The sequence below is a fragment of the Ptychodera flava genome, chromosome 8, assembly GCF_041260155.1.
Source record: "Ptychodera flava strain L36383 chromosome 8, AS_Pfla_20210202, whole genome shotgun sequence".
Taxonomy (NCBI): Eukaryota; Metazoa; Hemichordata; class Enteropneusta; family Ptychoderidae; genus Ptychodera; species Ptychodera flava.
The window spans coordinates 6,362,301-6,376,903 of record NC_091935.1 but is presented as its reverse complement, the minus strand read 5'-3'; the positions used below and the strand labels follow the sequence as shown (position 1 = coordinate 6,376,903).

Here is a 14,603-nt window from a genome sequence, read left to right as displayed (position 1 = left end):
ACCGTGCCAAGTTGGCGAAAACATCATAGGTTTGGTTCAATATCCCTTTTTGCTGACTTGACAGACAGGGAAGTGACATATATTCTGGCAGGATAAGGGTTAATATTGCTATTCATCAGATGATGGGTTCTAAATCCCAATTCAAAATTAAGTCATTGTGTTGATTCCTTCTTAAGGTGGTTGGAAAGGCTATTTTTGCACCAATTCTTTTCTCAGAGTTAATGTCAAATTTCAAATGTTAGAATCAAGATATTTAGTTCAAATTTTCAGGATAACTCCCTTAGTTAATATTTTCTCCAAAGAATATAAAAATTGTATATTTGCAGCCATGATTTTGAAATATGACACCAGTAAATATTAAAATTTAATTTTTCATATTTTTTTTACATATTTGAATTTAATAATAATTGGATAGTATTAATATTACCAAATTAGTTATTAATATGTTGACACTATTATTGTAAGATTTGTACGGCAGGATTTGTAAATAAAATTTGTTTTTATGATTTTACATGGGTTTATATATCAAAAATTATTAAAAATTCTTTCAAATTTCAAAATGTGATTTTTCAAAAAGTACTTCAAATACAGGAAAATTGTGCCGTACAAATCTTATCTGTAACCTTGTTAATAGGCTGTAAAATTCCATGTCCATATCTCATTTCAAAGTTGGATTAAATTGGTATACAATTATGTAGGAAAACTTATTCTGTCAAAAATGTTGAAAACAAGCCATATTTGCACCCCTCTTTTGAAGTCATAGAGCAGTTTTTTTGGTTAATCTCACTTTTGACACCTCTTGACACTTAAAGAATTTAAAAATGCATTTATAATAGCAGTCACTCACTCTGAATGCCAGCACGGCCTTGTCAAAATTTCCTGAAAAACAGCAAATAATGACTTTCCCTTTTCAAACATTTATTAAAAGCTAGGGGACCTCTACCATAGTTAATACACTAAGACTCCCCAACTTCTTCTTATTTGGTCAGTTTTTCAGAAGTTTTAACAGGCTATAACTCTGCAATGCCTTTGTGCCCAAATGTCTAGTTTTTTTATTCCACAGAGAATGTTGACTACTTTTATATTTTAATAGTTTTGTTGAAATTTATAACTGATGCTCTAGCCTTTCCAACCACCTTAAATGACAATGAATATCAACATAAAACATCCAGAATGGAAGGGGACACTATTACTCCAGTGTGGGTTTTTTAAAAAATCACATCAAATCATAAATTTTACTTTTGATAGCACCACTCAAAACATTCCTAATGCACTTGGACAGACTAGCAAGAATATAGATGTAACATTGTGAACCATTGATAAGTGATGTCACCACACAAAAAAGCCAATAAGAAGCCCTTTCAAATCTGGACATCAAAATCAACCAATGGGAACAATTTTAATCGGCGGGGTGACCAACCACAACATTGAGCGGTTGATCACCAACAGTATGCACCTATCTCGACATGTCTATCTCCTTGGCAGAAGATGTAATATTCAAAGTATGTCCTGTTTGAAAATAAGTCTTTGAAAATGGTGTATCAAAAGCAGTTCATATAAAGGATCATGGTGAAAATTATGATTGATATGACTGATTTGCTCAAAACTATTTCAGATATTCCATTATGTCAGGAAAATACTTTGAGTTAATAAGCTACCTTGACAGCGCCCTCAAAGATACCAAAATCTAATGACATAATGATCGATGAGACGCATGCCGCAGTTAAAGTGGTGGATTCCTTGTCCTCATTCCTCCCTTGGGAATCAAACATTTACCCTTATATGCAAGTCTTTATGGTAATGTTTTTCACAATCTAACAGCAATTGACCGACCACCTACAGGAACTTTTTTATTCAAGATCAAAACGTCATTAATCACTCATTACAAATAAGTTTTCAAAGACTGACAGCCATCCACCGCCCATATTAACAAGGACTTTTGACATGAACGCCACTTCTGAATGATTATCATTTCTGCCACTGGTGGCGCTCTCCATGCAAGGGCAAACCACAGTGACTTCTCACTTTCACTTTCCGCTTCAATGATGCTCTCTTAATGCAACATAGGTTAGAAAATAGGGCACACTTTTAGCCAGGTGGTTGACCATGTGTATAAACACCCTAACACAGTCTAGCATGGTAGACACATGAGTATTTATAGCTCCGTTTACTGGCAGATGTTCAATGCTACATGTATAAACTGTGTATGGCAACTGCTTAACTCCACAACATTTATGACACGGTACTTGCTTTCAATCATGATTTTAGTGCCCCTCTCAAACAATACTACTCACTGCCAAAGTGGTTTCCTTACAACTACAGCATATGTCTTATTAATTATGATTTTGGCGCATGTAAAACGAACTGAAGTCTGACTCCCCCTATTAAAACAAAGAAATTAGGTTTCTCATGCATCAGCTTCCATGACGGTTCCATGACTGTCCCTTACACCAATGTCTTATAATCTATGACACCAATTACTAGGTGATGTAAACATTTGAAACTTCTCTATGGAGAGAATCAAAGCTGTTATTTTGAAAAACCTGTGTATATTATTGACGCTAATTATTAAGATTTTGCACATGTAACCATCTTGTCTCATATCCCTCTCTCAAAAAATTACAGCTTACCTAAGAAGAAACAAAATATTCAAGAGGAGATGTGTGCCCCTAGGGGATGTCAGGGAGTTTATGCCTTCAGATTATCTAAACTTTTCATCCCAAAAGCTTTAGAGGGATGGCGTCAACACTGTGAGGGAAATGGGGGGATGGGGGTGGGGGGGGGGTGTGAGATGGCTCACATGATGAATGTTGACATCTCAGAGTGATAGCCATCTCTTCAAGACGTCAAAAGAATTTGGCATTGGTGATACTGCCCTCTAGAGGTCAAGCACGCTGAGAAAAAGCTGTCGTAAAATGCTGGCAATATAAAAGCAGCCCGTCAACTGTGACACAAAATGTAAATCATTCTGTGCAAAGACATGGGACATGTTGCACATCACTGCAACCTGAGTTAATCAAAAGAGATCAGTAAAAGTGTTGGTTTCCCCTTGGGTGAGAACGTGGAAAATGCTCACCACATATGCTATTTGATTATTAACCACAAAAAGACTAAAATATTTTGAATGTATGCCTAAGTTACGAGAGTAAAAGATGCCTGGAATGATTTATTGGTGTCTGCTTTGTTTGACTGTTTTCAGAAGTAAATGCTTGCCAACCGAGGAATACCACGCCAATATGCCAATTTCGTCAGTAAGCCAGGAAGAAAGAATATGTGATCAGCTTTGCTCAGTAAGACAAACAGACAAACAGGAACAGTGAATGTTCTATAGCATTTTCTGACAGACTGCATTGCTTTCTGCAATAATTTATGATATCAAATGCCGAGTTACTGTGATCATTAGATAGAAACAAATACAAAAGCTAACAAAATAAAGACATATCACTGTTGAAAGTACAGAGAAATATACTATAGATTGGAAATATTTGCAGCTAACTTTCAGGCCTTTAAGAAAATCAAAATAATTCTGCGAAAGGGAAGTAATAATTCAAGGGAACAATATTTTTGGGTTTTCTAAGCTTTACTGATGTTTTCATGATCTCCATACAAAATATTAAACATTACTAATGGGTTGAAAATATGGTTGTTATTCATCTTTTGTTGAAAATTTACGTCTCTGCAGGAAATAATGATAGAAATGTTATGGGCTTCTGGATTGTTTTCATTCAGAGAGTAAATGTCTGTCAAATAATATGATAGCAAAAAAATCGTCAAATTTTAAGCAAAATATTCTGTTACATCTAATAAAGCAACAAATTTGTTAAATTTTTAGTGAACTATTATATTACATATAACAGACATAATAAATTTGTTCAATTTACAGTGAAAGATTATGCATGGTTTATTACTGGCCTTTGACCTGTGTCCTCAGGCTGACCTCAAAATGGTTATCGATGATTGAGTTTAAACATTGCGCTGGGAATGGGTACATGGGTGGCGGCATTTCCAGACAGTAAATACTACATGCGGATTTGCACGTCAAATGGAATACTTCGGTATCCATTAGCTGAGACTATGGACTGCTATAAAACATACTTTGATATTGTTCACATGGTTGATAATGTCTAATAAATGTGTCAAGTTTGGCATGGTAAACACTGCAACCCTATTAGAACAAGTAAACACAGCATTATAAAATACCTTACTCTGACAGAACTGTGGTTTTCGATCCATCCATCAAAAGGTCATATGTCAAATGTACCTCTTAGCAAAGCTATTTTTTGTGTGCTATTTTCATAATAATTCCATCATTTTAATTTTCTATTGTCAAGAAATACAGGTATAGTTTTATTACAATGCTATGTAAAAGATTTCTTTCTGTAAGAGACTATTAGAGTTATAATATATGTTGAGTTGTATAGAATTTAACATCAGTTCCTGTCCAAAGTCAAAATCAGAATAAAGCAACATACATGTATTTAAAAATATTAGCATTAAATTAAAGAGGAAATGTTTAAATTAGATCACTACGATTCCTTGTCTACTTTTGTATGACATTAAAATAGCCTCATTATAAAGGAAAGGGTATGCCACTTGAACAGATACCAATTTTTACAATTTACTCAACCTAAAATATTCTCTTTTGGATGCTGTTAAAGGTTGGCAAAATTTTGAAAAATACAGCAGGCTGGCTTGTATTGTCAAAGAATATGAACAGGCAGCTCCATTATCAGATGTGTATAAACATTCTGTGGTTAGTTAAAAACTCCATACCAAGGTTTCTAATCGCTTCCTCCACAAATGCAATTCAATATGCATATCGTAAAAGGAATAAAATCAAAGTGAAATATTTATCTGTACGTCATAAAAAGAACAGTTATTGTACAACTAAAGTCTTCACTTACTGCTTGAACATGTATTACATCACGGTCCCTCCACAAAACGGTCGGGAAACGCTATTGTCAAAATGTGCGAACGAGGTGATTAGCTGGTAGGATGCACGTTGCGCTGGCGTTTGCTGTTGATGTCGTCACACGAGCTGTAGCGTCCCCTCAGAGAGTGGGTACGGTGGTGTCGTCTTTGACGAAGAAACTAGCCTGAATCGGCCATAAAGTGTACAGCTACTTTGAAACGTCAGTATATTCTGGACTAGCAGTATTTTGTGATGAGGAAAAAGGGTGATCTTTTTTTCCTAATCGATTTTCAGCGCTAAATCGGCGTTTGATTACGCTATCGTGTGTAGGTCATTTCACTGAATCGCGTCTTTCATACTGTGTCGGGAGAACGTGAATTTTTGTTCGCTCTACACTGCAAAATTCTGACGGTCTGTTTCATTCTGATATCTGTTCCTGTGATTAATGTATACGTAAAATTAAACTGACGAACCTAGGAGGGACTGTGTACTGGGTTATGTACTTCATGTATATTCAATGTGTGAATTCAGGTTACAAAACAAACATATACTACACACTACTTTGTATGCAAATTGTCTGAAAACAATCAAACTTCAGTAATTACTGACCAGAAGTGTTAGAGTACTGGGGGTAAGTAATGTTCAATAATTATGCCTGGAAGTAAAAATTTTTGGAATTTCGGTTAGGATATTAGGAACCAAAGACAATGGATTAAAATGTTAATAGCTGCTACTTTCATTTTTATACAAGAGAATGAATATAATTAAAGAGGAACCATTTTACTTACAGTCAAATTCATTTTATTTGCATTACAAAAAGAGTCTAAAAATCTCAATTTTTTACATGTTTCCTACTTATATTAAATTCACCTACAGATTTAAAATGTCTACATCATCATAAAAAAGCTCTATTCAAGAGACTATTGTTGATTGTAAATTTGAAAATTGTGATGAAGAAAGCTGACAAAATGTGAAACGTCCTTGAGCAGGTATCTACATCAGGTATCTAGGTCATATTGGATAAGCCTGGATTTCACTAGCTGACATCTTGAACCCATGATAGACTATAGTAAGGGATAGTATGGTATTTACCCAGTGTAATGACATACATGCACACTCAACATCTGACAAACATGAACTGTACCTACAAATCACCAAGACTTTGGCGATCAAGGCAATATCAGTGACAGCGGATGAGGGATATTTCAGCTGGGTACGGTAGCAATATTTCATATTCTGCCGCACAGAACTCTCAAACATGCAGACAGGAAATTGACCCATACTCAGATAAATCATACACACTCAGGCAGTGAGATCACTTTACTGCTGGTTTTAACGCCATTTCCCCCCTGTCATCTCGACATCGATTCCTACCTATAGATACTCTCCCTTGATTTACAGCCACTGTGCTATAAAGCCAAGCTATAGAGTTTCACAGCGGAAATCTGAGGATATGTCCCAGCTAGATTACAAAGGTTTCTTGAAATCAACTCTACGATTATTCACTAATATGATATTTAACAGAGCAGTTCTCTGTATTCATGGGCAATCTATCCTGGCAACAGAAGTGCATTTTAAAAATTGCACCCATCAAATAAATATCCATCCATCAATCATACGTCACCAATTTCCATTACGTCTGTTGTAGTTCTCCATGTCTATTAAACATGAAGTTAAACTGTTCTATTGAGTGCGTCAAATAAGTAGCGGCTGGATCAATCACAAATCATGGATGTCAATCTTTCATCGCACTTTGATCGCAGAAATATTTCCAACATTTAGCTTTTTCTTTACAAAATGTCAAAAAGTGACTTGCAGCATTCATAGGTTTTTTAAATTTATACTAGCTGTCAATCTAAGAGAAAATAATTTGAAAGATTGAAGATGCCATAACTGGTAAATTTCCACGTTGATTTAAATTTTAATCATTTCCGTACAAGCATATACGTGTGTAAATGCCTGCTACAAAAATAAAGTATTTGGAGGATATACTTTTCAGAAACACCTCAAATCAGAGGCTGTGAGAGATATTTAATATGCCTGCAACTGTGATATTTAAAGAGGAAAGCAACTAACACAAATTATGTTTGTTACTCCTGTTGTCTTACTAAGTTACACAAGGCACAGAAGTGGCAACTTCCAAAAACTGGTACTTTCAAGGTCAAGGGTCAAAAGGTCATGACACTGCGTAGACATCTAAGTACAAGTTGGTTGACGAAGTGTAAATTTGTGAGTATTCCACCTCTAACACAGATGTTAAAACAGTTGCAGCAAGTGAATTCAAATTTTCATCAACTCTTTTGTCTATCTTCTGTTACTTTACACTAAAATATGCATAATATGACTGAATGCTTGTGTACTGCATTGCTGTCATACAGTAGATGCAATTCTGAAAGTTGAAATGCCATCAGTCAAAAGATCTAATTTTCAGATATTATCATGTGTGTAGCATTGTGCATAATTGAGATATTATGAGCAGCTGTTGACAGTCCTTCAAGCCTGGTGTATGCTTTGACAAGTATTATTGTAGCCTAGTCTTATGGAGACCAGTCTGTGCTCACTACATTGATGCGTGATATTGGCTACAAGCTGATAACATGGCAAGGTTTTTCAGTTGAAATTATTGCTGAAGCAACACTGCCAATGACTTGCTGAAAATTTACACTTAAAATTTGTCAATTATATACAGGACAGAGAGTTACGATTATTCTTGTGAACACTACTTTACATTTTCTTGCCACAATTTAATTGAAACAATGTGTAAATGACTCTAATGCTCAGACTACATTATACTATATATATTCATAACAGCATTTTTATACATGAAAAGTGTTTGTGACAAGATGGTGAAGAAAACTGAATCCTGGAAAAAGAACACAAGAATTCTAACCTGTATTTTACTGATTTTTGCCCTGACAAAGATGTAATATGGTAGATCTTACGTGAAATTTGATCTTCAACATCTTTCAACAAGCATCAAGGACTCAAAATAACTTTTCTCGAAGCATTGCATGATAAACTTACCACTTTCCATCTTGCCATCGTCAAAGTTTGCATAAAATGTCCAACACAAACTATGTCAAATCTTTGGATACAGTAATAACTTATCCACAAGGGGAACTTAAACAGAGACCAGCTGTTACAGAATATTTGATGAATTCCTGGACAGTATTCAAATCCTTGAGTTCAGGTATAACGCAGTGTGAGCACAACACTAAATCAATTTAATTGGGTGTTTTATACACAGATAATGTAGCACACTTCATTTCTCAAGTGGCAATTAGTCAGCAGAAATTTCCTTGAATCAATCAACTGCCATATTTCTCTGTATCTACTTCATAATTACTTATGAAATACATTCATAAAGGTCACTTAATGTCATGATAAGATCTATGAAAGTGCATTCCTGTACAGTAAATAACACTCGAAAGCCACTGATCGTAAAGAATGCTACACCAAACACCAAATGAGAATACGGCCACATCGTCTATTACATTTTTTAATTACAAATTTAGCATGTGGCGGTTGAATATCAGAAACACATGATATAGCCAATGCCATGCAGCTTCATGAGTAAGTCACTTCCGATATATTTTCCATATTCCTCATAAGATTATTTCTTGTTCTGGTTCTACTCCTAAAATCTGTCATAACAGCCAGTGTTCAACCTGTAAATTCAACTGTCATGTCCGATGTTTACAAACTATAGTTTCTTCATGACCAATAACATGGTACCTAGCACACAATGCAGTGTTGTGTTAGCAAAGTTAGCAATTTGTTCTTCAACATAATGTACAGAAAAGGCCAGAAAATTTGTTTTTTCACCCAGAACAAAAACATATGACATTATTATCATACCAGTACATGACGGTTATTGTCCCTTTAAGAGCTTTTTGTTTCTTTAAAAAGGTTGAAATTGGCACTTTGACAACAAAGTAAGTAACGGAGAAACCATTCCTGATACAATAAGAGCAGACGCTAGCTACACTATGTAATGGAAGCCACTCTACTGCAGTGGCTATTCTAGATGTAGTTGTGAGGGGAATGGAGAGGAAGGAGGGGTTCTTCTGCACCCAAATACATGATAGAAAGTCATTGACTGCATCATGGTAGCTATAGCTACTGTAGGTAGGTTTACCATCCCATGTATCAATTTAATTTGTTGCGTAAAAGCACTGGTAGATATAAATGACATAATATCTTACATCAGAGCTGGAGAGAAGTTGCAGGCTACAAATATAACTATGGCCACTGTAAGGTAACCCACCTGCACCCTATCATGTTACATTAATTTGTTGTAATATCTACAAGCACTGTGCGTATGGCGTACAACTTACATCAGGAGTTGGAAGGAAATGTGGGCTATTATTACACATAACAATAACATCACTGCAGCTATAAGTAATGTAAGGTGACCCACCTGCACTGTAACAATTTTGGATCATGTTACCTTTAATTTGTAATTCAGTACAAGCACTGGATGAATCCAATGACAAAATGAAGAAAGACTGATAACAGTGTTGAAAAGAATTGTACAACTATTATTGAGACATTCATCCATGACATATCACACCTAATGCTGTTGTCACTTTTTAATATTGAGTTGGAAAATTAATTTGTACGATCACGAATGTGCACCTAGCTCCGCAAATGATACTAGGTGTTCTAATTTCTGCATTATGCGCCACCACAGATAATGTAGAGACAGTCAAACAGCAAGAGAACACAAGGTTGGCAAACCAATCTTTTTCTACAAATTTGAGGAAACAGTAACAATAATACCACCGCGATTTGCAAATTAGATGTTGATAAATGTAAATAAGTGTTGATTAATTTTTAACTTCTTTGTCAAGTTTTCTTACAATCTGTTATTTATTGAGTAGAAGTGAAACTGAAAATACTAAAAAGTATATACAGTGTAATTTCTGTAAAGGTACTTATAAGCTACATACATAACCTTGACTGATTCAATTCATTCTCTAGTTCCCTATTCTATTGTTTACATGTAGGGTAGTAACTGCCCCAAGCATATGAATTCTGAAATGACACTTGGGGGTAAATTTTAACATTATATCTTGAATGTGGAAAGATAGTCTGCTATGCTTTACACTGCAACTGAATGCACATCTGCTGTCTCTATCTTACAAAGTTTTCTGGAAGGGTTTTGGCCTCCTTCTGTACATCCTCAGTGAATTCTTTCATCGGTTCAGTTACCTTGACTACCATAATTTACATGATGATAAGTGTGTCACCAGTGTTATACATGTAACTGTGCTCATTACAGTTGTCTGGTTGGAACAGCTCAGAATTATTTGTATACGCTTAGAGATTTGTGGTCCTCCACCACAAACCTAAAGATTTTCTGATGATAATATATTATGTATACCTGGATTTTCATTTCATGCCCTTGCTGTGAGGAACCAGGAGAAATATAAAAATATACAACAAAAATGCCCATTTATATATTTTTTATATTTATTCTCATTGAAATTGATGAACGTTAAAATCTACTGCAGCAAGAGATAGAGTGCATTGTAACAAATTCACCATCTTGAACTTTGACCCCATTATGATTATCTCTGTCTCATCGCTACCTGCCAGCTAGAGTCTGTCTCATTCCTATTTCTTGTAAGTTTCCATCTTCCATGCACATTACACTACTGAACATTATCACTGTCATTGCTGTACACACCACTTCCATGTCCTTGATTATTACAAAACAAAACATAAGGGTATACTGTCCACCTGTTACCATACGATCACAACAGTCCCAAAGGTCAAACTTCCATCACATCTGCTTGTAACACCTACTTGTTTATTTACCCTGAATGATACTGACTATTGGACATGTTTTGATGTCTACTTAGATTTGACCTTTATGTTTAGGATCACCACCATATGGACATGACAATCGACCATGTGTCGATTGCAGAAAAGGACCTGCATAATAAAATGCTGTCATTGGGGAGGGTCATAGCCTAGCCATGGGCCTCATGAGGATATTTGTGATTGCAAAATGAGCAGGAAGTGAAAATATCACCTCGTGTGACTCATAATCATGCATGAACACTTAAACTGCAAATGATTGATCAGTCAGGATAATTTAATTACCTCTTGTATTCTGTGCGTATCTATCAGCCACATGGTAACAGTGGCACATTTCATCACAGGGGAGCCAGGAAGAACAAACAAACAAACAAACAAATAAACAACAAAAATAAATAAACAAAAAATATACAAACATACAAAGAGGCATACAAATACATAAATAACAAACAAACATACAGACAAACATAAACAAACAATATCATGAATAAATAAACATACAAACAGATAAACATCTATTCATATTTATATTCTATCTATCTATCTATATCTATCTCTCTCTATATCTCTCTCTCTCTATCTATCTATCTATCTATCTATCTATCTATCTATCTATCTATCTATCTATCTATCTATCTATCTATATATATATATATATATAAGATAGATAGATAGATAGATAGAGAGAGATATAGAGAGAGAGATATAGAGAGAGATAGATAGATAGATAGAATATAAATATGAATAGATGTTTATCTGTTTGTATGTTTATTTATTCATGATATTGTTTGTTTATGTTTGTCTGTATGTTTGTTTGTTATTTATGTATTTGTATGCCTCTTTGTATGTTTGTATATTTTTTGTTTATTTATTTTTGTTGTTTATTTGTTTGTTTGTTTGTTTGTTCTTCCTGGCTCCCCTGTGATTTGATTTCTAATTGGCAGACACCTTAGTCATTCTAATAATATTGCACAGCCTAATTATGAAGCCAATCATACACCAGGTGTTTATCAGCCAATTCAACACAGTTGACAACTTATGACAGAGATCGTGCAATGACACAGGTTTGCAGTCTGCTACTTTGAAACGCTTCATATTCAAGTCAACAGTAGCAATGGCCTAGTTCATTGCAAATTCCTTAATACATGCATTACAAGTCATCGTTGATGACACAGTCCCGCTTGTCCATTTTGTTATAATTTGGTGTCTAGGTAGCTGTAGTCTAGGTAGCTGTGGAATGACATTGATACAAGACCTGTGACTTGCATAATAAAGTAATCTGAGGAACGTTCAATAAATGACTCATCTCTGCCGGTAATGACCACTCAAGGAACTTTGATTACATCACACATAATAATGCCCTTACTGCCTCCAGTGTCGTGATTGGCACATACTATACACATGGTTTGGTGGAATTTTCGAAATGGTATGGGATCGGGTATGTTGTTGTAATCAGCCATTTCGGATCATATAATGAAACAATTTAATGTGCACAAGAATGCAGCCATAGTACTTTATCTTCGTATCACGTTTGAACAAAATTAGTCCATCGAGGGACAGTGACCTATGTTTATGTTTCAAAGACATAAAAAAATCACACCAAAATTTAAATCAAATGGCTGTTTATTGACCATATGGATCATAGCACAAAATTAGTAGACATGCATATGTATGCCATAGCACTTTATCTTTGTACCAAGTCTCAACAACATTGGGTAAAGAATATTTGCATATGATTAAGCCTCAAAGACATGAAAAAATCCAAAAATGACCATCTGACAGCGATATTGGAAAAAAAATGACAATCTGGCAGCCATATGGAACATGTCACGAAGTAAATTGACATGTGCTATCTTTGTGCCAAGTTTGGACAAAAGGGTGTAATGACCTTTGAATTATGATTCAAAGACAAGCAAAATTCCAACAAAATGGCAGTTCTGCAGCCATATTGGATCCTATCCCAAGCTTAATTGATACATGCATATGTATGCCATAGTGCTCTGCCTTTGTGCCAAGTTTGAACCAAATCGGTTCAAGGATATTTGAGTTATGGTTCAAAGACATGAAAAAATCGCAAAAAAATGGCCGCCTGTTGGCCATATTGGATCATATCACGAAATAAATTGGTGTTCAAATGAAGGGCATAATGTTTTGCTTTGTGCCAAATTTGAACAGAATCGGTTCAAGGATGTCTGAGTTATGGTTCAAAGACATAAAAAATCGCAACAAAATGGCCGCCTCACGTCCATATTGGATCGTATCGCAATATAATTCGACATGCATATGTAGGACATAGTGTTATGCCTTTGTGTCAAGTTTGAACAGAATCGGTTCAAGGATCTTTGAGTTATGGTTCAAAGACACGAAAAATCGCACACAAAATGACCGCCTCGTGGCCATATTGGATTGTATCACAAAATAATTTGACATGCATATGTAGGCCATAGTGTTATACCTTTGTGGCAAGTTTGAACAGAATCTGTTCAAGGATGTCTGAGTTATGGTCCAAAGACATGAAAAATCGCAACAAAATGGCCGCCACACGCCCATATTGAAACATATCGCGAAATAATTTGACATGGATATGAAAGCCATAGTGTAATGCCTTTGTGCCATGTTTGAGCAGAATGTGCTCAAGGATGTCTGAGTTATGGTCCAAAGACATGAAAAATCGCAACAAAATGGCCGCCACGCGCCCATATTGAAACTATCGCGAATTAATTTGACATGGATATGAAAGCCATAATGTTATGCCTTTGTGCCCAGTTTGAGCAGAATGTGCTCAAGGATGTCTGAGTTATGGTCCAAAGACATGAAAAATCGCAATAAAATGGCCGCCTCGCGCCCATATTGGATCGTATCACAAAATAAATCGACGTGCATCTGTAGGTCATAGTGCTATGCCTTTGTGCCAAGTTTGAACAAAATCAGTTGAGCAGTGTCTGAGAAACTGTTGATGACGGACGGACGGACGGACACACGGACGGGACCCAATCTATAAGTCCCCGCCGGACTTCGTCCGCGGGGACTAATAAAACTTGAAACCCTGACAGCTACAATTCATCATGCATAATAAAATAGCAAATTCTGCCAAGGTACTGGTATATTTGAGTGTACTGTTATTTAAATACTGTATTATATGTTACATGATTTTTTGTGAACTAGCTTGGTAGTATTTTGTCCATGGAGATATGCCTCTGTATATCATAGTTTGCACTTCATTCAGATATTGAATTGTTCTTAAATGTATATTTCAACCTTGTCTTGTTGTTAATTTTTTTTCTTATGCAGCATACAACTCCGAAACAAGAAAATTGTTGATTCACTACTCACCACTTCTTCTTGTCGACAGCAGCACCAAGACAGCACCATTTTGCTCAGCTTCACAGCATCAACAGATCAATAAACTACGTGAAGAGACTACCATGCAGCGGAGCAGTCACAACAATGGCTTCTTTGATTCAATCCCTGGTTCTGTTACACATGAGATGATGGCGGAATGTTTACTTTTATTACTGCCCACAATTCAACCAGGCCATCAACTCATGGGGAATCTTGATTCTCTAGCAGCTATTGTCATGCAAATCAACCTGTGCAGAGCCTTTTACACATCCACCGACCAGTGTCTGAAAAGATAAAAACAAATTATCTCTGGGTATCTAATGTGCATGGACCAGGTCTTTAACAAAATAACAATACCATCTCAGTGTGTGTGATCCCGGTGTGACCTTCATGAATTAGAATACCCAGATTAATTCATTGTGAAAAGTAGTGCACTACATGAAGCATGACAGGTGTCCGTGTTTCACATGGTACCAGCACCATTGTCATCAATGCTACAAAGGTTCCACGCCATTGAATTTTA

At 35.7% G+C, this 14,603-nt stretch overlaps 1 protein-coding gene across 4 annotated transcripts in view; it reads right to left on the bottom strand.

Annotated features, from left to right (window-relative positions):
• Positions 1–14,603, bottom strand: part of LOC139138307 (choline transporter-like protein 1) — a 44,756-nt gene that overhangs the window by 26,932 nt on the left and 3,221 nt on the right. For all 4 annotated transcript variants that reach the window (XM_070706625.1, XM_070706628.1, XM_070706624.1 and 1 more), the window contains exon 2: positions 14,072–14,364. In XM_070706625.1, the coding sequence (XP_070562726.1) occupies positions 14,072–14,110 (39 nt within the window). In that variant the 5' untranslated portion in view covers positions 14,111–14,364. The remainder of the gene's footprint in view (positions 1–14,071; positions 14,365–14,603) is intronic.